Source organism: Budorcas taxicolor, chromosome 8 (assembly GCF_023091745.1).
Source record: "Budorcas taxicolor isolate Tak-1 chromosome 8, Takin1.1, whole genome shotgun sequence".
Taxonomy (NCBI): domain Eukaryota; kingdom Metazoa; phylum Chordata; class Mammalia; order Artiodactyla; family Bovidae; genus Budorcas; species Budorcas taxicolor.
Window position 1 is genome coordinate 4,620,616 of NC_068917.1, and position 26,144 is coordinate 4,646,759.

Below are 26,144 nucleotides of genomic sequence, written 5' to 3' on the forward strand. Positions count from 1 at the left end.
ACACAGAAAAATGAGGCACTCACCACGGAAGCAATCTGAATGTCCATTGACAGATGAATGGATAAAGATGTGGTATATATGTGAATATATGGAATATGACTCAGCCATAAAAAAGAACAAAATTATGCCATATGCAGCAACATGGATGGACCTAGAGATGATCTTACTGATGGAAGTAAGTCAGATAAAGACAAATATCAGATGGTATTGCGTATATATAGAATTTAAAAAATGATAAAAATGAACTAATTTACAAAACAAATAGAGTCACAGATACAGAAAACAGACATGATTACCAAAGAGAAGTTTGGGATTAGCAGATAGTTAAGGTCCTAATGTACAGCACAGGGAACTATATCTTACAATAAACCATAATGGAAAAGAGTATATATATATATATAATCACTTTACTATACTCCTGAAACTATTACAACTATAAATCAACTATGCTGCTGCTGCTGCTAAGTCGCTTCAGTCGTGTCCGACTCTGTGCGACCCCATAGACGGCAGCCCACCAGGCTCCCCCATCCCTGGGATTCTCTAGGCAAGAACACTGGAGTGGGTTGCCATTTCCTTCTCCAATGCATGAAAGTGAAAAGTGAAAGTGAAGTCGCTCAGTCGTGTCTGACTCTTCGCTACCCCATGGACTGCAGCCTGCCAGGCTCCTCCATCTGTGGGATTTTCCAGGCAAGAGGACTGGAGTGGGGTGCCATTGCCTTCTCCATAAATCAACTATATTTTACTTAAAAAATGAGACACTCATGGAAAATTTTCCCCCACCAATAACTAAACTTCATCTTAACATGGTTGTATTCATTTCCTGAAACCCCCAGTAAATGACCATAAATTAGGTGCCTCAAAACAGCATAACTTGTTCCTGCACAGAGTCCCGGGGTCTGGAATCAAGCTGGTGGCCCACGCCTGTCCCCTCCAAAGGCTCTTGGCCTCCCTCCATTCAGCTCCAGTGGCTCCGGGCAGATGCACCTGAGCCGTGGCACTTCAGCCTCTGCCTTCTTCTTGCGTCCTCCTCTGTCTCTCCTCTCTTTGCCCCTTACCAGGCCTTGTCACTGGAATGAGGGCCCATCTGGATAAGCTGGGATTTCATCTCAAGATTCTCAACTTAATTACTCTGAAAAGACCTTTTTCTAGACCAGGTCACATTTAGACTTGCCTGGTGGTGCCGTGTCTAAGATCCTGAGCTTCCCACGCGGGGGCCCAGGTTTGATCTCTGGTCAGGGAACTGGATCCCACCTGCCCCAGTAAAGATCCCACATGTACCAATAAGACGTGGAGCAGCCAGATGAACCAAACAAATATGAAATACGGTCACATTTACAGGTTCCGGGTATCTCTGTGGTGGGCAGGGGGTTGGAAGGGGGCCACCATCCAACCCAAACATCTCAGCTTCTGGTACATTTTTCCATGAACTTGTCCTTCATCAGCCAAGCTGATTAATCTGACAGAGGCTAAGACCAAATCTACTCAAGCTTTCTCAGACAGCCTCTCTCTAGAGGTCCTAGCCACAGGACCCTTGAGCACCAGGATAAGGCCAAACCATACAGGGAACCCTGACCGTGCCCCCAGAGGCCCCACTCCAACTTTAAGAAATGCTATGAACCCTGAGAGTCTACCTCAGAAATCCTCCTGGCTGGAGGCCTTGCTCCACATACAGCAGGGTGACTAGCAATCGCATGAGGCGGAAATCATGGGCCATTCTACCTTCCAGAACAGTCTTGGCAGGGGTGAAGTTACCTGGACACCTTGCAGGGCAGAGGTGTGTTCCCACAAACACTTGCAGATCTTGAAGACGACTCCTAACGTGCACGTCAGTACGTCTCCAGGAGGCAGGTGAGTGAACACCCGGCACCGATGAAAAAGTTACAGTCTCCAGGAAGCAGCTGAAAAGACAACGCTGTTTACAAGCATTGGTACCACATTCACTGGGAACTATGGCTGGCAGAGCCTCAGACACCATCTCCAGCTGGCTGCAAGCCCTGGGGCTGCCAGTGTAGCGGAAGAGCTGGGTCTAATCTGCGCTTTCAGTGGGACTGTCTGATGGTTGTCAGCCCAACCTGTCCTTTCGTCCAGGCCACCGGCAGACCCCAGAGTTGTTACAGGAACTGCACTCATGTCAGGTTAAGGGGGGTGGAGATCAGATCCTGGGTGGAGTTGTCTGGAAGGGGCTGGAGACCCAGGACCAGGTAAGAGCAAGGCACCTAATGTCCCTGTGTACTCCCATTCCTGCGGAGGGTGTCAGGGCAATTTGGAAAGATGAAGGGGGTCAGGGTTTTCCCTCCCTCAAACCTGTACTTCCCAGGGCCTGGGTATCCCCTTCCCCCTGTTCTAGCACCCCAAGATCATGGCCCATCTCAGCAGTTATTTTTCTAATAATTTCCTACTTGCATGCAGACCTCTCGTCTGGACAGGTTAGACGCAAGAGAGATGAGGGTGTTTTTTATGAGACCTAGAGAGGCCCGCTACACCCTCATATCAGCTCCTGGGGTCATGGCAGGAAGGCTGGGTGAGCATGCCCTCGCCACTGTGCTTACGACCCAGGATAGCCCCCCAGCCAGACAGGCCCCACATCAGAACCAGAACTCAGCCTGGTTCCTCAGGCCCTGTTCTGGACAGGCTGCCTCCCAGACTGTGAACAAACCGGGCCAGATTGGGGTTGCTCCCAGGGGAAAGAAAGACAGCCTGCCCAGGCCTCCTGGGACAGAATCCTGAATGTCCCAAAGAGAGCTCCACACCGCTTCTGTGCAGACACTATCTAGGGGCAGTCGAGAGGCGCTGGCGGCTCTCTGGGGCCGACTCTGCGGCCACACTGCCTGGGGCCTTTCAAATGCTCAGCAGTATCCCGGGCCTGTGGGTGCCGGGGGCGGGACAGGTCTACTGCGTGCCTTGACCTTCAGCACCGTGGTGAATAGCTCCTGTGACGAAAGTGCACCATCCTCAGATGAGCCATCCTGAAAGACAAAAGCCTGCCACGAAGCCCCAGGGCCACAGGGCTGTGGGCAGTCCCAGCTGCTCAGACAACAGCAACCACGCTGCAACCTAGAAAAGTGTCAACAGTGATGAGGCATCCCCAACGGCCTCTAGAAGGATCCAAGCTTTGATGAATTTAATCTGCCAGGTCCTCACAGAGGTAATACCCCAGGCACGGTGGCCTCTCACCCTACACAACCAAGGGCAGCTCGCGGCAGGAATCCCAGGTTCAGCTGCAGCCATGGCCTCAGCTGCAGACCCAAGAATCCTCTGCTTGGTGCAGAATCCCTGATGGAGATGTGCAGCCTTGTCCAGTAAGAGGATGCACCCAGCTGGGCTCATTCAAGACCGGCACCGTGGGATGGGCTTCTGCAGGAGTGGCCCAGATGGAGCCACCAGCAGCCCTGCTTTGTCCCCACACTTCACTTCCTCGGGGTTCATCAGCTTCACCTGCCGGCAGGTTCTCACCCTACTGGTCACCTCCACCAGCATTTTAAACCCAAACCAGTGCAGTAACAGCCCCAGTACTAGTCAGTGCCTCACTGATGGGTTCCTCTGAGAACCTCCCAGAACAGTCAGAATTTTTCTCCAGCAGCCATGATCCTATGCAAATGTTCTCTCATCTCCAAATGGACCTGGGGGTGTTCTGAGGGGCTGTGAGAGGGGCTGAGCCACAAGGTACATGACTGTGGCCAGGCTTTCTTAGTAAAGCTGCTTCGTCTCCCACACAAAGCAGCCCTGTTCTGATGACCTACTTGGTTTCTGCCTGCAGCAGTCATGAGTTTCCTTCCTTTCATACACTGTGTAGGTGCAGCTCTCAGTAACTTTTGTTTGAAGGGGGGAGACTCTTCTGCCTACCCAGGGCAAATCTAGGTGCTGGTTTCACAATGGGTGGACCAGATTGGAAGGAATTCCTCCATGTGAGCACCCAGAGCAGCCACTAAGGAACCTTTGGTGCAGCTGTCTTTAAACCTACCCCCATCTGCAAACTTCTCCCCAATTTCTCCTTAAGAGCAAATAAAGGGAAAGACCACGTATTACTTTGTTGACTACAAATTTTCATCAGCATGCCTCCTGTCAGTTCCCATGGATTTTCCTCAAATCCCATTAGCTAGTCCACAAGGCGCTCATCCTTCCTATCCCAGAGGTCACATCTCTATCAGCACCCAGCCTAATCACCAGAACTGTCAGGAGCTCCCAAGGGTCTGGGTTTACCCCACATGCAGCCTAAGTCAGCCCAGTCCAGTCTCATGGATGCTGCTAGAAGATGGGGGACTCTTGGGTCAGAGACAGAGGACCGTGCGGAACTTACAGCAGTGCAGTCGCTTGAGGACCAGCGGGCTTTCCACATTGTCACTGATTCCCTGAACCCCAGCTCTCCTTCGGGTGACCAAAAGGGATCAGATGACGCCTCCACATGTAGTGGATGTGTTCCAGATGGGACTCTGAGCCCGGGGAACCCACACATTTTTTAACGGGAAGTACACATGCCTGTCCTTTGCTTTGAACGGAGGCACTATTTTCCAAGGCTGTTCACAAAACACACCTCCCTCAGGGATCGATCAGAGCAGAGAGCAATCAGTGCAGAAACGCAGGAGACCTGAGGAGAGTTAGTTGACCCTCAACAATACATGTTCTTATTTGACAGAATGCTCTTCCACTTGGCCATGAAGATTTGGATATGTAGTTCTGTGGCCTAAAGTATTACAAGACAAGGCAACAAAATTTTTATCAACATCATGAAGACAGGATATTAAATATCCACCTCCAGAATCACCTCCACAGTAACAATGGAGACTTTCGGCCTTTAATGTACCTAAGAAATAGCAGAGTGGTACCTTTCAGGGGCTTTTTAAAAATTGAATCTTTTATTTTGAGATAATTGTACATTCACATGTAGTAGTAAAAAATAATACAGAGGGATCCTACATACCCTTTCCTCAATTTTTCTCAGTGATAACATCTTGTAAAACCAAAGGACAATATCACAGCTAGGATGCTGACAGCAACACAGTCAAGACACAACATTCCACCATCACCAGGACCATGGAGTTGACATTTATAGCCAGCAGTATACTTTCTTAGCTAACACAAGCCATTTTATCTCTAAAGAAATAGAGTTTTAAGTAACTTAAGTGTTGCATCAAGTCACTTCAGTCGTGTCCAACTCTTTGTGACCCTATGGACTGTAGCCCACCAGGTTTCTCTGTCCATGAGATTCTCCAGGCAAGAATACTGGAGTGGGTTGCCATGCCCTCCCTGAGGGGGTCTTCCAGACCCAGAGATCAAACCAGCGTCTCTTCTATCTCCTGCGCTGGCATGCAGGTTCTTTACCACTAGTGCCAGCTGGGAAGCCCTTAAGTAATCCATCTTCTTGGTTTTATGTTAAATCAGTGCTTTAGCTAATTGTTTGCCACAGAGCAAAGAGATAAGGTGGTTCACACTTAATAGAGAAATATTTTCTATATGTCTTTGCAGATATAAATAAAGCAGCTCATTATAGAACATTTAGAAAGCACAGTCACAAGGAAGTAGAAAAGGTCAACTCTTTCTTAGAGACAGTGACTGTTTACCAATTTGGTATATTTTCTTTCAATCGTTTTTATTTCCTCAGAGAAGGAGATGCATACATGGATGCAGAGAGAAGAGACTCTTTCTATCTACATACCTGTGAGCAAACACATTTGTTATGTTCTGGAAATCAATATCAGGGAAAAAGACAGACAATCCTTACACCCTTTCCTCTCTCCTTTGGTATAAAGACAAAGGATGGGGTGTCAGATCTCTAGGACCCCAACCCACCACCCCTACCTTCCACGTGGTCAGAGGTCCAGGAGCTTCTGGAGGGGCTATGAAGAAGACAAGCCCACTCGTCTCTGGGTTTGACCAAGAGCTTTCTAGGTGCCACAGTGATAAAGAATCTGCCTGCCAATGCAGGAGACACAAGGGATGTGGGTTCAATCCCCCAGGTGGGAAAATCCCCTGGAGAAGGAAATGGCAACCCACTCCAGTATTCTTGCCTGTGAAATCCCATGGACAGAGGAGCCTGGTGGGCTGCAGTCCACGGGGTCACAAGAGTCAGACACGACTGAGCAACTAAAGCATCACCACCCTACAAGCTACCTTCTCAGCTTCTTTCTCCCTTTTCCACAGTATTTTATATAGGGTGTGTTATTAGTAGTGGAACTTAAGTAGAATATAGAACTATTGGGACCAAGTTGTGCCAAACCAGAGGAGGAGGAAGTTCTCTGCAGTAACTGACAAGGCTTTGGGTTGTGTACCATTAGGAAGAGGATGTGATAGAAATGTGCTTTTTTTTTGGTTGCTGTTGCATATTTTGGTTAGATAATATCCTTTTAAAAAAAATGTAGGTATGGGGGCAAAAAGCATGTGCAGGCTGTAAGGCAGGCAAATGGGGGTGCACTGGAGTCGACAGTTGTCATTTTGCTACGGTATGAACGTTCTTATTTTGGGGCCATTCTCTATTGGGTGAGTGTGAAAAGAACCCTCTTTTCACTGTAAAGATTAAAAAGATCATATCAGAAAGAAGATGCTTAAAAACCAGAACTCATTTCCCAGGTGCCTTTGCAACTAGACAAGGGTCATGTGATGAGCCTCAGCCAGTGAGCGGCTCCACCCATGACTTTGAATCAGGAGCAGCTATGCTGAGGAAAGAAGGCTAAAAGCTGGCCAAGGGGCCACAGAGTAGCTGTGTGATGGAGGGGATGGTGCAGGCAGGGGCCGCAGCTCAGAACCACAGAATCACTGGTCTGACGGCCTTTGCACTGTGACCCCCTTGAGCCTGGTGATTTCTTAGGCATGGTTCTCCAGCACTCCTGGTGATTTCCTGACCTACCCCATACCCTTGAAATCAATTCCTTTTCTATTTGTAATAATAATTAAAAAAAAAAAAAAACAGGACAATAAGGCTAAATACGGCTTCCCTGGTGGCTCAGAGGTTAAAGCGTCTGCCTCCAATGCAGGAGATCCAGGTTCTATCCCTGGGTCGGGAAGATCCCCTGGAGAAGGAAATGGCAATCCACTCCAGTATTCTTGCCTGGAGAATCCCATGGATGGAGAAGCCTAGTTGGTTACAGTCCGTGGGGTCGCAAAGAGTCAGACACGACTGAGCGACTTCACCTTCAAGGCTAAATAAGTTTTGATGAGCAGACTTTTGAGGGGAAAATAGCACAGAGAACAGGGAAATCCTCCATTATTAGGTTTGTCAAAGGAAATGAACAAGGTGCTTCGGTCTGTTTTTACTTCCCCTTTCCAACTGATGTTTGTTGCCATGGAAGATGACAAGTCATACATATTTCTCTGTGTCTCCTATATGCTTCCCAGGATTACAGACAGCTTATAAGATATACATCAAGATCACAGTAATTACATGTCGGTAAAAATATGCTGTAACATGAAAAAATGGATAGACAAAATAGAACTAGGAAGGAAGCTAACAAAAGGGCATATATTTCTAAAGATTAAGTGACAAATTTGATTCTAAGTTTTCTACTAGCCAATGGAAAGAGACAAATGAGATCAATTACACACTTTATAGTTCAAAAACAACAACAACAAACTAGGTGCTTGTGTTACTGAATCAGATTCATTTTGCCCAAAGCAGAGCCGAGATTTGAAGCAGAGAGTTTATTTGAGAAGCAGCCAAGGGAGGACATGGAATACGAGGCCTCAAATCTGCTCCCTGAAGGCAAGAGGCTCGTGATATTTATAGAATAACCAGCAAAGAAGCTGGGCAGTCTGAGGCATGGAGAGTGTGGGAAAGGGGATTGGAAACAGGTGCATAATCAACATTCAGGGAAGTATACCTGGTCTACAGGCCTCTGCACGGTCTAGAGGTCACGAAGTGGACACTGGTACAGACCCAGTTGTAGGGTCTGGGGTCCCATCCAGTCTCAACCAGCTCAGCTTGAACTAGACACAGCTGACTCCCTGCTCCTGGGAAACAATTCAGGCAAACACCTTATTGTTTAGGCTCCATGCTCAGAGGAACTGAAAGACTGGATTATGGCCTTGATTACCGGTGGTAGGTGAAATGGATTTGGTTAACAAGTACACGGTTTCACTTGTGGGGCTACCTTGGTGGAGCAGAGGTTAGGAACCTGCCTGCCAAAACAGGGGACATGGGTTCGAGCCTCGATCTGGGAAGATTCCACATGCCGCAGAGCAACTAAGCCTATGCCGCAACTACTGAACCTGTGCTCTGGAGCCCAGGAGCTGCAGCAAGAGAAGCCACCCAGTGAGAAGCTGGTGCACTGCAATGGAGAGGAGCCCCACTTGCCGTAACTAGAGAAAGCCCAAGCACAGCAACGGAGACTCCGCACAGCCAAAAATAAACAAAACCATTTTTTAAAATATTAGGAACTCATGTACACCTGTGGTGGATTCATGTCAATGTATGGCAAAACCAATACAGCATTGTAAAGTAAAAAAATAAAAGGAAAAAAAAAATATTAAGCCTGGATCATAAACTTGCCCAAGGGTCTTTAATCGGGTATAATGTAATTAAATGAGCACAAATCTCAGCAAAAAGGGGCTGTAGGAAATTTTTAGGGCAGTGCTGGATGAGGAAAATCTCTCAGCCTGTTCTGTTTTGTCCATGCATCGGCAGCCACATCACACTGACTTTGGAACTGTTCAAAACAGAGAGCGAAAGGGAAAAGGGTGCCTGCACGTGTTTATTGTGTGCTCACTGAGGGCCAGATGCATGCTACATGCTGTCTCACTCAACAAGGCATTTATATGACATCTCACTCAGCGGGACTTTGAGGCAGCCCTGTTTAACAGATGTGCAGCCTGAAGTGGCCTGACCGAGGTCCCCAGGCTAGAAATCACTTCTTTCTGGAGCAAGTTCCATCAGTCCAAGTGACTTCCTCAGAGTCGATTACTGTTTCATGTTTGTGACCTAAAGAAGCCTCTCATTTGTATTAAATGCCCCAAGTATATCATAAAACATCCATCCAGTGAACTCCTGAACTTCTATTCTGGACACCCCCGGGAAGCCAGGCAGAACTAGAGTCACTTTCCCAACTGCGGAGCTCACAGCTATGGGACAAGCAAGCGAGTTGTTCCCGGTGACACACTCTGGTTAGGTGAGTACATATCTCAAAGAAACGTGAAAATTTTGTACAAATTTCTGTGGCCAGAAGTGAAGGTTTTCAACTTAAACATGATACTTGCTGTATTTTGTAATGGCCTTTGGCTAAACTCATGAATTGGCAACAAGAACTAAAACAGTCGCGCTACAATTCAGGGAACCACTTCAGAACACACCGTCCCTCTCCCATGACCCACCCCTCTGCCTTTCCAGTCCCCCATGGGGCAGAAAATCCACACAGAGCATTTTTAACTTAATAAAGAGTCACCACTGATAGATTTACATAGAAACAAGTGACAAATTCCAAATTCCCTTGGAAAATGCAAGAATGGTCTTTGGAAGCAGAGACCGGACTCCCAGAACCTCTGTAGGGTGGGGTGGCGGCTCTAGTGGACATGAGCCAGGGAAAAGCTGTTGCCAATTTAGAGAAAAACAATCTGAAGACAGATTCTCAGAGAAGATACAATGGGCAGAATGGCTGATGTATTGCTGGGAAAGAGGAATTCAAGAGAGAGAAACTAAAATCTGAGAAACAGATTTTTTTTTTCCCCATGTCAAAGCTGAAGACAAAGTCAAAAGTATTCATCCCATCCCAGAGATTTTTTTTTTTTTCTGCTCTTCGGAATATCTACAGGTCACCTTTCTTCAGGTACATTCCATTCCAAGTATCCAAAGTTTTAGTGTTCTGAGAAGCATTTTTGTGTCATCAAGAAAAAACAAAAATGAAATAGCTCATTTTGTTGAAGTCCTTGTGATCTCACCAGACGGCTCCCCTTGGAGCTCGGAAGCAATAATGGTGACCAGCTAATTAGCTGGTAATCTCTTCCAGAGTGATGTCAGGGAAGGGCCTGAGCCTCTGCAAACACGGCCTGTGGCGGGGCAGGCGTGAGACCAAACCAGGGCAGGATGAAAGGAGCTTAGTCCTTATAAAAACAGTATTGTTTTTTGGTAATGAACTCTTTTTAATCAAGTGCTCTCCATCAGGAATACTTTGTTCAACTGAAGTCTTGAGTTTCTGTTTTCAGTAAGAAGCTTTCTGAGCCAAATGTAAGAGTTATCTGCTGCGCCTCCGTCACTTTTATTGGCCAGCTACAAGGAGTTTGTCATTTCCATTGCTTTTGTCTAATCAATACAAGACTCAAACTTGATACTGAAGATAAAATTTATTTTCTAGAATTTCCACAGGCTGTAAAGGGTTTCTGTATTCATTTATTCAACGAACATGTATTGAATCCCTAGTTTAAGCCAGCCACGGGGCCGGATGTCAGAAATGCAAAGATGAATAAGACAGTCGCTGCTGTAAGAGCATTGTGGAGCCCTTTGGGAAGAAAAACTCAACCAATCATTTTTCTGCAGTGTAGGGGGCACAGAGCTTTGTGTGTTGAAGTGTTCACAGAGGAAGAGGAATTAGCAATGTCTGGGACAGTAGAACGTCAGAGAAGACCGCAGAGGCCACCCCCAGATGTCACCTCGGCTCCTGGTGGAGACTGTGAGAACAGGCCCTGGACCAGCATGGCCCCTTCAACAATCTTCATGCCAACCTAGTCGCTTTTACCTTGAGTATCACGTATGCCATGTTCTCTTAAATGACTCACTTTGAAGATTCAGAGTCTGGGTGTGCTCTGACATTTGTCTAACTGCGTTTGTAGTGCTGACCTTGGTCACCGTCCACCACCTTGTGGGTCACAAGGCCTCATGTGCTTCTGTCCCTGACAGTCACCACCTGGGACTTTTCTTGACCAGCTGCCCTTAGACCATTGGCACCCAGGAGCTTCTTTTATCTATTCAATATGCATTTAAACTGTGTTTCTCTTAGACAGGCATAGACTTGGGTCTTATTTTTCTTTCATCCAAACTGACAACTTCTGCTTTTCAATTTGGATGTTTAAGCCATTGACATAAAATGTGATTATTGATATGGATATGGCTGGGTTTAAATCTGTCATCTCCATATTTGTTCTTGACTTGTCCCATTTCTCGTATGTTTCCCTTATTCTCTATTTTTGTTGTTAATTGAATAATCATTATAAGTCCACTTCACCTCTGGTTGGTTTAGGTTTATTATACATAGCATAGCTGTTTTTGTCTTTTAGTGGATGTTTTAGAGTTTATAATATACATCTTTGCTATATACTATATAAAATTTATACTATAAATTTTTACTGTCTAATATAAGTAAAAATGGAGAACTACTGAAAACTTTCTCCTCCATAAAAGCAATGATAAAATTGGCATAAGTGCTCAAGTTTAACTTCTTTAGAGCTCTGGAAATTAAACAGAGGTTTTAGCAATCCGGGAAGCATTTATTTTTTAAAAAATGACAGTCTCAGCAAGAGCAGTGAGATGGGTGGTATTTTAACTTGCCTTACTCTCATCTCCCTTTCTCAGATTCTGCAGTAGCTTGGAGAACCAGCAGCTTATAATCCCAATGAAAAACAGCACTCTAGCACCCACTAGAGGGGGCAAATCCAGATTGCAACTCCTTCAAAGCCTCATTCCCAGAGAACTGTGATTATATAACTGGTTTGGTTGTTCCCTGGAAGACCCCACCGGCAGGGCTGTTCTATTCAACCTGACTTAGAGCTCACTAAGTGCAAAGGTCTTTTCTCCAAAAGCCATCTGTGGAAAAGAACCAGAGGCACTTGCTGAATATCGTGTCTGCCTCAGGCAGTAGCCAACAGCTGGGGACAAAAGGTGGCACCAGTGGTGAGAACCTGCCTGCCAATGCAGGAGACAGAAGACAAGGTTCGAGCCCTGGGTTGGGAAGATCCCCTGGAGGATGCCGTGGGCAGAGGAGCCTGACGGGCTACAGTCCATGGGTCGCAAAGAGTCGGACATGACAAAAGCAATCTAGCACACAATTGAAAACTTAAAAGGAATGTCTGTGGAAGGACAGTCCACAGGGCCTCCGAATGCTCTGACATATTCCTGGGCTGTGTGCCTGCCACGGGGCTGTGAACAATCTCAGGAAAGATCTGAGAAGGCGCTAAGCTCTCACTCTCGCAGACAGTTTGATCCTTTTGAGGCTTACCTTCAAGTTGATCCAGTTAGGGTCAGAACAGTTTTGGGTCTAGGAAGAATTCTGCACTGCTACTGAGGTGGTGTATGGTTGTTAGAGTTGGTCCATAAAGAAGGGTGAGTGCTGAAGAATTGATGCTTTCAAACTGTGGTGCTGGAGAAGACTCTTGAGAGTCCCTTGGACTGCAAGGAGATTAAACCAGTCAATTCTAAAGGAAATCAACCCTGATAACTCATTGGAATGACTGATGCTGAAGCTGAAGTTCCAACACTTTGGCCACCTGATGTGAAGAGCTGACTCACTGGAAAAGACCCTGATGCTGGGAAAGATTGAGGGCAGGAGAAGGGGGAGGCAGAGGATGAGATGGCTGTATAACATCACTGACTCAATGGACATGAGTTTGAGCAAATTCGGGGAGACAGTGCAGGACAAGGGAGCCTGACCTGCTGCAGTCCATGGGATCACGAAGAGCTGGATGTGACTTAGCAACCCAACAACTGAGGTGATCTTTTTCTGAGTCGTCTACCCAATGCCCCATGTACTGCCAGATTTTTCTACTCCAGAAGGTGGGGACACAAATGCTTCCTGGCCATCTCTTTGCTCCACAGATTGTTCCACCTGTTCCATTCCAGTAGTACCTTCCCCGGAGTCTACACAAACTCACGCACACACGCAGACACACACAAATCAGAACTAAGGTGGGGACTTGAGGCAAGACTTCCATTCATTTCAACTCTTCACATGCAGCTCTTTCCCACCCACGGCTTTATTCTGCAAGTTTCAGCCACCTTGATGTCCTCAAATTCTCCACTCTGTCTCCTCATCCGGGGGAGACCAACACAGTTTGTCTGACTCCCTCTCTGTACTACATCCCCACCGCTTTTCCCAGGCAGTAAGCTGGGCGACCACAAGGCTCACTTCCTCTGCTGCCTTTCACTTAGAGAGCATCGTTCTGTAGGGTTTTGTGGCCAGTGTCTGAACACTGTACTTTGTCTGTTTTTGAAGTCATTTAAGGAAGGAGGGTGTGAAGGTTAATTTTATGTATTTACTTGAAAAGTGCTTCTGTGTGAGATTAAGGTTAAACCCGGTGGACATTGAGTGTAACATAGTGCCCTCCATAAACATGCTGGGCCTCCTCCAATGGGCTGGAGGCCTGAGGAGAACAGAGACTGGCCCCGCCAACCATGAGAAAACTCTTCCAGCAGACAGACTTGAGATTCCGCCTGCATCACCAGCTTTTCTGGGTGTCTGCCTACCAGTCTTTGCACCATCGACTCTCCCCAGTCTCCAGGCTAATGGCCTTAGAACGAGACCTGCACCACCGCCTTGCCTGAAGCTTGAGCCTGGGTCACACTGCAGATTTTGTATTTCCTGCCCCCATACTCATGTGAGCCAATTTCTTATAATAAACATGCTTCCTATCTCTTCTGATTCTCTGGAGAGCCCTGAAATTTACAGAGGGTAAATCTGTTCCTTGTTATTCCATCATGACTTGAACAGACGCTCATGATACATTCTAAAGCTATGATAATTAAGACAGTTTGGCATTTATGCTTTGCAAAGAAATAATGGACATGCCTGTAATCTTCTTGAGTCCTGACTCTGCTGAGAAGCACAGAGAACCAACATTTTCATATTAATTCTCTAGAATGTTTTCTGTTGAATAATTTACAAAATTGCTATAATTATCATAAAACGCAGTCTTCTTATGCTTGATTTCCTTTCTAATCACTGGGGACACTGATTTAAGTATAATTAAATAATTATAACTTAGTGTTTTTAACAATAAATGCACATTATAAAATCTTGATAAATATTAGATACAATTTTTTAAAAACTGTGTCTTGCATTACCTTTATTTTTGCCTTGTAAATTTGTTGTTGTTCAGTCACTAAACCTGTCTGACTCTTTGTGACCCCATGGACTGCAGCAGGCAGGCTTCCCTATCCTTCATTATCTCCTTGAGTTTGCTCAAATTCATGTTCACTGAGTCAGTGATACCTTCCAACCGTCTCATCCTCTGCTGCCCCTTTCTCCTCCTGCCCTCAATCTTTCCCAGCATCATGGTCTTTTCCAATGAGTCGGCTCTTCCCATTAGGTGGCTAAGAATTGGAGCTTCAGCTTCGGCATCAGTCCTTCCAGTGAATATTCAGGATTGATTTCCTTTAGGATTGACTGGTTTCATTTCCTTGTAGTCCAAGGGACTCTCAAGAGAATTCTTCAACACCACAGTTCAAAAGCATCAATTCTCCAGTGCTCAGCCTTCTTTATGGTCCAGCTATCACATCTGTATATGACTACTGGAAAAACTGTAGCTTTGACCATACATACTTGGTATACGTACATCACAACAAAGTGATGTCTCTGCTTTTTAATAGGCTGTCTAGGTTTGTCTTAGCTTCCAAGGGGAAAGTGTCTTATTGAGGCTTCAGTCACTGTCCATAGTGATTTTGGAGCCCAAGAAAATAAGATCTGTTACTGCTTCTACTTTTCCCCCTTCTATTTGCCACATAATGATGGGGCCAGATGCCATGATCTTAGTTTTTAGAATTTGAGTTTGAAGCCAGCTTTTTCACTCTCCCCTTTCACCTTTATCAAGTGGCATTTTAATTCCTCTTTCAGTTCAGCTCAGTCGCTCAGTTGTGTCCGACTCTTTGCGACCCCATGAATCATAGCAGGCCTCCCTGTCCATCACCAACTCCCGGAGTTCACTCAGACTCAAGTCCATCGAGTCGGTGATGCCATCCAGCCATCTCATCTTCTGTCGTCCCCTTCTCCTCCTCCCCTCAATCCCTCCCAGCATCAGAGTCTTTTCCAAAGAGTCAACTCTTTGCATGAGGTGGCCAAAGTATTGGAGTTTCAGCTTCAGCATCAGTCCTTCCAATGAACACCTAGGACTGATCTCCTTTAGGATGGAATGGTTGGATCTTCTTGCAGTCCAAGGGACTCTCAAGAGTCTTCTCCAACACCACAGTTCAATACCATCAGTTCTTCGGTGCTCAGCTTTCTTCACAGTCGAACTCTCACATCCATACATGACCACTGGAAAAACCATAGCCTTGACTAGATGAATCTTTGTTGGCAAAGTAATATCTCTGCTTTTCAATATGCTATCTAGGTTGGTCATAACTTTCCTTCCAAGGAGTAAGTGTCTTTTAATTTCATGGCTACAGTCACCATCTGCAGTGATTTTGGAGCCCAACAAAATTAAGTCTGCCACTGTTTCCACTGTTTCCCCATCTATTTCCCATGAAGTGATGGGACCGGATGACATGATCTTCGTTTTCTGAATGTTGAGCTTTAGGCCAACTTTTTCACTCTCCTCTTTCACTTTCATCAAGAGGCTTTTTAGTTCCTCTTCACTTTCTGCCGTAAGGGTGGTGTCATCTGCATATCTGAGGTTATTGATATTTCTCCCGGCAATCTTGATTCCAGCTTGTGCTTCTTCCAGCCCAGCGTTTCTCATGATGTACTCTGCATATAAGTTAAATAATTCCTCTTTACTTTCTGCCATTAGAGATATCTGCATATCTGAGGTTGTTGATATTTCTCCCTCCAGTCTTGATTCCACCTTGTGATTCATCCATTCTGGTATTTCACATGATATACTCTGCATGTAAGTAAAATAAGCAGGGTGACAATATATAGACTTGTATTCTTTTTCCCAATTTTGAACCTTTTTATAATGTTAATAGGGCTTCCCTGGTAGCTCAGCTGGTAAAGAATCTCCCTGCAATGCAGGAGACCCTGGTACGATTCCTGGTGGGAATCAGGATCTTCCAGTCAGGAAGGTCCCCTGGAGAAGAGATAGGCTACCCACTCCAGTATTCTTGAGCTTCTCTGCTGGCTCAGATGGTAAAGAATCCACCTACAATGGGGGAGACCTGGGTTTGATCCCTGGGTTGGGAAGATCCCCTGGAGGAGGGCATGGCAACCCACTCCAGTGTTCTTGCCTGGAGAATCCCCATGGACAGAGGAGTCTGGCGGGCTACAGTCCATGGGGTCACAAAGAGTCAGACACGACTGAGTGACTAAGTGCACACACACACACACACACTATGTTAATAGAACCTATAACTCCCTCCCAGAGATGGATTTTTTCTATTCTTACAACTAGTAAACAATTATGAAAGTGCAGTTAATGCTCCAAGGAATCTGTCTCAGTGTGGGACACCAATTCTTAGTAGAACATTTTTAGAGACATCATTCCTCGTGGTTCCTGGTTGAGAGGACTGTGTTTCACTATACCCTCAAAATTTCAGTTTTACATGTTAAAAACAAATTCAAACAAGAACAAGGCAAAGGTCTTTAGCAAATTTTTAACAGTTTTGAAAGAGGGATGAATTTGCTAACATTTTCAGTGAGCTACAGTTTATGAAACATTCCTGCAGAGAATTTCTCCTTTGATGAAACCACTCACTTTGCAGTTGAGAGCTCAGGATCTGGAGCACTGGTCTCCTCAGGGAGACCTCAGGTCAACTGGCAGATAAGTAACAGCCTTAGGTCAACTGAGTTAACCAGGCAGCTAACCAAGCCTGGGAATTGGGTCTTCTTACTACATGCCCAGCAAGAAAATTAAATACACATTTGCAGGCACTCCTTTTGTATTTTGGCGTGTTACAATCATGGAAATAAATATATATCCCAGGTCACTTGTTAGAATGGCTGGTCCTGTGTCTCCTAACTACAACCCCTTCTCCCTTTTATGATAATTTACTTCCTTGTTCTTTTCTATAATTTTACCCTCTATGATTGTTTCCCTAAGCCTATTTCTTTGAGGCTTTGAGTAAGTGGAATCTTGTTGGATATGTTCTTTGTTATCTTGATTAATTCACTCAAAATTTTTAAGGTTCACTCATGTTTTTGAATGTGGTAGAATATTCCTTCATACAAACATAGTACAGTTTAGCTATACCTTTTTTTTTTAATGTTGATGGACATTTGGGATTCTTCCAGGTTGGAGCTGCTAAAAATGATGTTTTATTGAGCATTTTTGGCATGAATCCTCATGAACACGTGCACACATTCCTGTTGGTTATACACCCAGGACTGGAATACTAATCATCAGATTTGCGTATCTTCAACCTTCTACAAGACAATATCAAATTGTTTCCAAAATAGTTGTACCAATTAATACTCCCATCACAACATATGAGTGCATTTTGCTCCACAAAATTACCAAGTATTGGATTCATCTAATTCTCGCTAATCTAATGAAGGTACAATGGCTTTGTGTTGTGGTTAAGTTGCATTTCCTTATGTATCAATGAGATCAATCATCTTATCAACTCTATTGATCATGAAGACTTTTCATATATTCTAAATACTGGTCAAATTTTTTACTTTGTGGCTTCTCTTTTCCATTCTGGCGTCTCTTGTGGAATGGAAATCTGTTGCTTTTCTTTTCTATTATGGTTTATTACAGGATATCAGATATACTTCCTTGTGCTATACAATATGATCTCCTTTTTTAGAGACCTGAATATGATAATTTGCACCTTCTGGACCCAAGAGTCTGTTTCCCCAGTCCTGTGTAAGTTCTGGTGGCTCTACGGTGGGGTTAATGGTGACCTCCTCCAAGAGGGCTTATGCCATACCCAGGTCTGCTGCACCCAGAGCCCCTGCGGCAGGCCGCTGCTGACCCGGACCTCCACCGGAGATGCTCAGACACAGTTCTGGCTCAATCTCTGTGGGTTTCTGGGTCCTGGTGCACACAAGGTTTTGTTTGAACCCTCTAAGTGTCTCTGGAGGGTATGGGGTTTGATTCTAAACGTGATTTTGCCCCTCCTACCATCTTGCTGGGGCTTCTCCTTTGCCCTTGGACGTGGAATCCAACATTCTCCTGTTTACTCCTATCAGAACCTAAATAGGCCCCAAGATGAAAGTTGGATAAGACAAGGTTCCTGCTCTTGCTGAGCACACAGTCATCTTTCACTAGGTTATCAGAAACCAAATTTGGAAAATAACTGGAAATGCTGGTGTAGGTTAAAGAACCCTGGGCAAAATACTTGATTCAAAACAACAAACTATCCATGGTGGAATTTGTCTCATAACAGTAGGTTATAAAAATGAAAATTAAAGGTGTAATAAAAACTTAAATTCAAAAACCTTTAAAAGTGACAATAGTCAAAGTATGTCTAGGAATTTCTCTGGAGCTGCTGTGGGTGCTGTGGGGTCAGTTCAGTTTCAGGTGGTCCCTTGTTCCAGCCTGTGCTTGTTCTCTGTGGGCCCCTCCAATGCTCAGTCGGTGCTAACGGCAGGGCTTTCACCTGGTGCACCCGTCACATCCAGAGCAGTTCTGTCTTCTCTATTTTGGCTTCCTCTATTTGCAACTCTCTTCTTCGGTGTCTAATTCCCACCCTGACACAAGAGGCGAAGGTTGTCACTTACTTAGGCTCACTTGCTCAGTTGTGTTGTGGGGAGGGAGGGACACTGCAAACAAACACCACTGGCGTGTGTGGGGAGTGCTCGCAGTGTATGCACCACGGGGTTTGCCCCCGCTCACTGCAGTGTATGCCTTCGGGGTCTACACTGCCCAGACTCCAGCCTGACCCAGATAAAGATCTTAATGACCTGGATAACATAACCATGATGGTGTGATCACTCACCTAGAGTCAGACATCCTGGAATGCAAAGTCAGGTGGGCTTTAGGAAACATCACTATGAACAAAGCTAGTGGAGGTGATGATGGAATTCCAGTTGAGCTATTTCAAATCCTGAAAGATGATGCTGTGAAAGTGCTGCACTCAATATGCCAGCAAATTTGGATAACTCAGCAGTGGCCACAGGACTGGAAAATGTCAGTTTTCACTCCAATCCCTAACAAAGGCAAATTGCACTCATCTCACACACTAGCAAAGTAATGTTCAAAATTCTCCAAGCCAGACTTTAAGAATACGTGAACTTCCAGATGTTCAAGCTGGATTTAGAAAAGGCAGAGGAACCAGAGATCAAATTGTCAACATCCATTGGATCATTGAAAAAGCAAGTGGGTTTGAGAAAAACATCGAATTCTGGTTTACTGACTAGGCCAAAGCCTTTGACTACGTGGATCACAACAAACTGTGGAAAATTCTTCAAGAGATGGGAATACCAGACCACCTGACCTGCCTCCTGAGAAATCTGTACGCAGGTCAGGAAGCAACAGTTAGAACTGGACATGGAACAAAAGACTGGTTCCAAAGAGGGAAAGGAGTACATCAAGGCTGTATATTTTCACCCTGCTTAATTAACTTATATACAGAGTACATCATGAGAAATGCTGGGCTGGAGGAAGCACAAACTGGAATGAAGATTGCCAGGAGAAATATCAATAACCTCAGATACGCAGATGACACCACCATTATGGCAGAAAGTAAATAACTAAAGACCTTCTTGATGAAAGTGAAAGAGGAGAGTAAAAAAGAATGCTTAAAGCTCAACATTCAGAAAACTAAGATCATGGCATCCGGTCCCATCGCTTCATGGGAAATAGATGGGGAAACAATGAAAACAGTGACAGACTTGATTTTCTTGGGCTCCAAAATCACTGCAGATGGTGACTGCAGCCATGAAATTAAAAGACACTTGCTCCTTGGAAGAAAAGCTATGACCAACCTAGACAGCATATTAAAAAGCTGAGACATTACTTTGCCAACAAAGGTCCATCTAGTCAAAGGTATGGTTTTTCCAGTGGTCATGTATGGATGTGAGGGTTGGACTATAAAGAAAGCTGAGCGCCAAAGAATTGATGCTTTTGAACTGTGGTGTTGGAGAAGACTCCTGAGAGTCCCTTGGACTGCAAGGAGATCCAACCAGTCCATCCTAAAGGAAATCAGTCCTGAACGTTCATTGGAAGGACAGATGCTGAAGCTGAAACTCCAATACCTTGGCCACCTGATGTGAAGAACTGACTCGTGTGAAAAGATCCTGATGTTGGGGAAGATTGAAGGTGGGACGAGAAGGGGACAACAGAGGATGAGATGGTTGGATGGCATCACCGACTCGATGGACATGAGTTTGGGTAAACTCCGGAAGTTGGTGGTGGACAGGGAGGCCTGGCGTGCTGCAGTCCATGGGGTCGCAAAGAGTCAGACACGACTGAGCAACTGAGCTGAAATGAACTGATACACACACGAACACACAAACATACACACTGCATCTTCTTTATCCATTCATCTGTTGATGGACATTTAAGGTTTCCCATGTCTTGGGTATTGTGAATAGTGCTGCTATGAACATTGAGCTGACCTGTATCTTCTTGAATTACAGATCTGCCTGGATATATGCCCAGGAGTGGGATTGCAGGATTATGTGGTAGCTCTATTTTTAGCTTTTTGAGAAACTCCATACTGCTTTCCCTCTTGATTGTACCAATTTACATTCCCACTAACAGTGTAGGAGGCTTCCTTTTTTTCCACACCCTCACGAACACATATTATTTGTAGACTTTTTGATAGCCATTCTCACTGGTCTGAGGTGTTATTGCATTGCAGTTTTTATTTCCCTTTCTCTGATAATTAATGATGATAAACATCTTTTCATGTGCTTCTTGGCCATCTGTCTGTGTTCTTTGGAGAAATGTCTCCTTAGGTCTTCTGTTCATTTTTCCATTGGGTTGTTTCTGTTGTTGTTATTGAGTGCATGAGCGGTTTGTATGTTTTGCAAATTAAGCCCTTGTGGTTGCAATGTTTGCAAATATTTTGTCCCATTTTGTAGACTGTCTTTTCATTTTGTTTATGGTTTCCTTTGCTGTGCAAAAGCTTGTAAATTTGATTAGGTCCCATTTACTTTTGCTTTTATTTCTATTGCCTTGGGAGACTGGCCTAAGAAAACATTGGTGTGATTTATGCCAGAATGTTTCGCCTATGTTCTGTTCTAGGAGTTTTATGGTATCATGTCTTATAAGTCTTTAAGCCATTTTGAGTCTTATTTGTTCTAGTTCTGTGGAATATGTCATAGATAATTTGACAGGAATCACATTAAGTTGGTAAATTGCTGTGGTTAGTCTTGCCATTTTAACAATATTAATTCTTCCAATCCAAGAGTATGCGCTATCTTTCCATTTCTTTGAATCATCTTCAGTCCTTTACCATTGTTTTATAGTTCTGAGCATATGCCTTTTACCTATTTGGTCTTGTTTATTCTTAAGTATTAACTTTTTAAATGTGATTTTAAAAGGATTTTTTTTTAAACTTTCTGATAGCTCATTGTTAGTTTAAAGAAATGCAACCAATTTCTGCATGTTAATCATATCCTGCTACCTTGCTGTCTGCTACCCTGCTGAATTCATTTATCAGTCCTATTAGTTTTTGTGTGGAGTTTTTAGGGTTTTCTACCTACAACATCATGTCTTCTGCATATAATGACTGTTTACCTCCTCCCTTTCAATCTGGAGACCTTTCATTCCTTTTTCTTATGATTGCTGTGAAGAACACTTGAGTAATGGAAAAATCTTAACTTTGATATACTTGCATTTATCAATCTTTCCTTTATAATGAGTACTTTAACAGTTGCTTAACAATTCCTCCCTACCGTGAGTTTGCTTCTGAAAACTTTTTATTTTTCATGTTAATATTTTGCCTGGAATTGATCTTTGCATGGAGTAAATCAGGGTCCAATGTCCTTCCTCCCTCCATCTCGCTCGTCCTTATTTCCTTCCCTCCCTCCCTTTTGCCCCTTCCTCTCTTCTTTGCTGTATTAGATACGCTGTCCCAGCACCAATTATTTAAGAGACTCTTCTCTACAACCCAGAAGTGACACTTCTATGAATTTCAAATATCCATATACAGATGAATCTGTTTCTGGGATATCTGTCCTGTTTCATTGGCCTACTGATTTTTCTCTGTGCTATAACCTCATATTTTAATCACTATAATTTTATAATAAATCTTGACATCTGAAACAACTAGCCTCTCTTTTTATTTCTAAAAGTCTCTTCACTATATCCGGCCTTTTCTATTTTTATATAAGTTCAACAATGACCTTATCAAATTCAGATTTAGACTGTGATTGCACTAAATCGATAGATATATCAGTTAGGTAGGAACTGACATTTTTATCCTGTTGAGTCTAATTCATGAATGTGGTACTCTATTACTTTCATTTTTCTGACTCTTGATAATATTTTACAATTTCCCCCTTGGAGGATTACATATCTTTTGTTGCTTAATATTTTTAATGCTATTATAAATAGAACCTTTTATTTTCTATATTTTTCTTGATGATACACAGAAATATAATTTACTATTTTTTTTTTTACCTAGGAGCCTAAGATCATTTATTCTAAAAACTTCAGTTGTGGGGGGTTTCCTATGCACATAAGGGTTCTATCTGTGAAAAATGACTTTCCTTCTTTTCAAAACTTCCAATTTTCTTATATTATTGCACCAAGACCCCCCACCCAGTAAAATTCTGAAGAGAAACGAGAATAGCTGGCATCCAGTTTGTCTCTCCATTGATTTATGTCTTTTAAAATTTCTCTGTGATATTTTGTACTTCTCAGGGTATAAAGCTGTTTACATACTTTGTCAGATGTATCTCTAAAGTATTTAAAATAATTTATGCAGTTTAAATGGGCGATTTAAAAATTCAGTTTCTGACTGTTGCTAGCATATTGGAAACCAGTCAGTTTTGGTTTATTGGGCTCAGATCCTGCTCTTTCCCAATTCATGTATTAGTTCTAGCAACTGCTTTGTAGATCCCATCATGTTCTCTACACGGAGAATCTTGCTACTTGTCAAAAAAATAGTTATATTTCTTCCTTGCAATCTGGATTATTGCTATTTTCTCTAGTGTCTTATTGTACTAACTAAAACTTGCAGCACAATGTCAAATGGAAACAAGCATGACAATTTTCATCACATATCATGTTAGCTGTGGCCTTTTTCATAGATTTCCTTTATCGAGTCAAGAAAATTCCCTTGTATTTCTAGATGCTTAGATTTCTTATTAAGAATAGCTGGTGCATTTTCTCAAATACTTTTTCTGAGACTATTCAGATAACCATTCAATGCACTTTTAAAATTTTGTGTCTTTATATGTTCCATGGTGTGTTTTCTTCATAGTTTTTCTGCATGAGGTTTGTTGAGTTTTTTGAATCTCTCTCTCTACAGTTTTAATCAAACTTGGAAAATTTTCAGCCTCTCTTCTAATGTTTTTTAGTATCTCCTCCTTTTCTCTTCTCCAGAGATTCCAATTAGACATAGTTAGGCCACTTGGATTTGTTCCAAGGCTCCCTGCTGCTCTTACCATTACTACTATTATTTTCTTGGTTTTATTACTAGAAACCTAGCTTCTACTGCCGTGTTTTTCTTCCTTTGCAATATCTAATCTGCCATTTGTTCTCTTCAGGGTATTTTTCATGTGACAAGTGGTAGGTTTCATCTTTAAGGTTTTCATTGGGTCTTTTATTTCTTCCAGATCTACTTTTGAACACATGTAATAGAGTCATAATAACTATTCTCTTTTTTAAAGTCTTATTTATTTAATTTTGGCTGTGGTGGTCTTCGTTGCTGTACACAGGCTATCTCAAGTTGCAGCGCGTGGGGCCTCCCCTCTGGCTGTGGTGTGCGGGTTCCAATCGCAGCGGCTCCTCCTGTGGAGCACAGGCTCTAGGGCACATGGGCTTCAGCAGCTGCGGCTTGCGGGCTCTGGAGTGTGGGCTCAGGAGCTGTGGCGCACAGTTCCAGGTGCCCGTCTTCCAAGACCAGGATTGAAGCCATGCCTCCTGCACTGGCAGGTGGACATCCGACCACTGGACCACCAGGAAAGCCCAATAACTATGTTCTAATTGAAATCTCTGAAGTAACTATAGTTTACATGCAGTTTAAAGAAGTAGAGATCCTAGGTACATTTTATTCAGTTACACCAAATGTTAGCATTTGGTAAAACTATGGTACAATCGATATCACAACCAGGAATATTGGCATTGACATAATCCATCTCTTTTTCAAATTTCCCCAAATTTCTCATCTACCAACTGTGTATATCTGTGTACCTAGTTCTCCAATTTCATCACATATATGTTCATGTATTCATCACCAGAGTCAAAATAAATAACAGTCCCATCACCACAAGCATCCACCAACTTGCCTTTTTGTAAACACACTCATTCCTACTCCCTGACAAACACTGATGATCTTCTCTAAGTTTTTGTTCCTTTGGAAATATTAGGCAAATGGAATCATATAGTAACTAACATTTTGAAATTGGCTTTTTAAAAAAATTGACATAATTCTCTGAAGAGTCATCCAAGTTGTTCCGTATATCAATAGTGTTCCTATCATTGCTGAGTAGTATTCCCATGAGGTAGATGTACAATTTTATTTAAACACTCACCTGCTGAAGAAACTCTGGGTTGTTTACAGATTTTGGCTATAGCAAATAAATCTGCTATGAGCAGTTTTTGATAAAATGTATGTTTTTATGGTTCCTTAGATAAATGCCTGATATATCTGGGTCGGTTGCATAGGAGGTAGATGTAGCTTCATAAGAAACTGACAAATTTACATTCCTTCAACAGGGTATCTACAGTCTGGTTTCTGTGCACCCTCATCAGCATTTGCTGGTGTCTCTACTTTTTATTTATTTGCTTCTGATAGGTGTGTGGTGACATCTCATTGACAATTTGCACTTCCAACAGCTAAGGATTTTAAGCCCCTTTTCATGCATATATTTGATATTTGTGTATTCTCTCTGGTGAAGTATCTATCATGTCTTCTACCTACTTCTAATTAGACTGATTTTACTGTTGAGTTTGGAGAGTTCTTTGTATATTCTAAATTTTAGTCCTCTGTTGGACTATGGTTTTCTTGCAGTGTCTTTGTCTGGTTTTAGTACCAGGATAATGGTAGCTTTGTAAATTGATTTGGGAGCATTCTGTCCTCTTCAACTTTCTGGAATAATTCAAAATAATTAGATCTCCTTTAGATGTTTGCTACAGTTCTCTGTGACACCGCATGGTTCTCAACTTGTTTGCTGGCAGCTTTTAAAGTGATGAACTCAGCTTTACTCCTAGTGACTGCTCTCTTCTGCTGTCTTTCTTCTTGATTTGTTGTTGGTTGGTTGCTTTTTTCTAGAAATTAGTCCACTTCTAGGTCAACTTTTTGGCATCTAACTGCTTACAAGGAGTCCCTCATGATTTTTTGTGTCTCTGTGGTATCAGTTACTACTTCTTCTCTTTCACTTCTTTTTTGGGTCCTCTCTTATCCTTGGTGAGTCTGGCCAGAGGTTTGTTAATTTTATTCTTTCAAAAAAAAAAAAACAAACCAGCTCTTGGTTTTATTGAATTCTTCTATTATTTGTTTTGTATTTTGTATTTACTCTCTGATCTTTATTATTTCCTTCCTTCTGATGATTTTAGGTTTTGTTATTCTTTTTCTAATTCTTTTAGGTGGTAGGTTAGGTTGTTTACTTGGGATTTTTCTTACTTGTTGATGAAGGCCTCTATTGCTATGAACTTCCCTCTTAAGACTGCTTTTGTTTCATCCCAAAGATATTTATATGGCTATCACTGTCTCAAGGTGTTATTAAGTTTCCCAACTTCACTATTCAACCACTGGGTTTCTTATTAACATGTTGGTTATTCTTCATGTAATCATTTCTTCTTGTTTCTCTTTCTGTGATTTCTGTTTTTGTGCTGTTGTGTTCAGAAAAGCTTACTGAAATGACTTCTATCCTCTTTAATTTGTTCAGGCTTCTTTTATGCCCCGGTATGTTGTCTATCCTAGACAACTGTTCCATGTGCACTTGAAAAAACATGGGTTCTGTTGCTTGGGGATGTAATCTCCTTTAAAGTCTAACTGTGCTGTTGTTTCATTTAGAATCTCTGTTTTATTTTCTGCTTGGAAGTTCTGTCTGTTGAATGTCAGTGGAGTGTTAACATCACCTACTGTTATTGTAGTCTTGTCAATTTTTCCCTTTAAGTCCCTTGATACTGGTTTTATGTACTTAGGCTCTCCTATGGGAGAGGGGCATGTATGTTAAATAATGTAATATCTTCGTGTATTGATTAGCTTAGGATTATATAGTGTCCTTTATCTTTAT

The 26,144-nt window shown here is 43.2% G+C and overlaps 1 protein-coding gene across 1 annotated transcript in view; it reads right to left on the reverse strand.

Annotated features, from left to right (window-relative positions):
• Positions 1-7,816: 7,816 nt before the first annotated feature.
• NEK1 (NIMA related kinase 1) overlaps positions 7,817-26,144 on the reverse strand; it is a 144,723-nt gene continuing 126,395 nt past the window's right edge. Inside the window, exon 33 of the mRNA XM_052645226.1 lies at positions 7,817-7,941. Within this exon, the coding sequence (XP_052501186.1) occupies positions 7,817-7,941 (125 nt within the window). The remainder of the gene's footprint in view (positions 7,942-26,144) is intronic.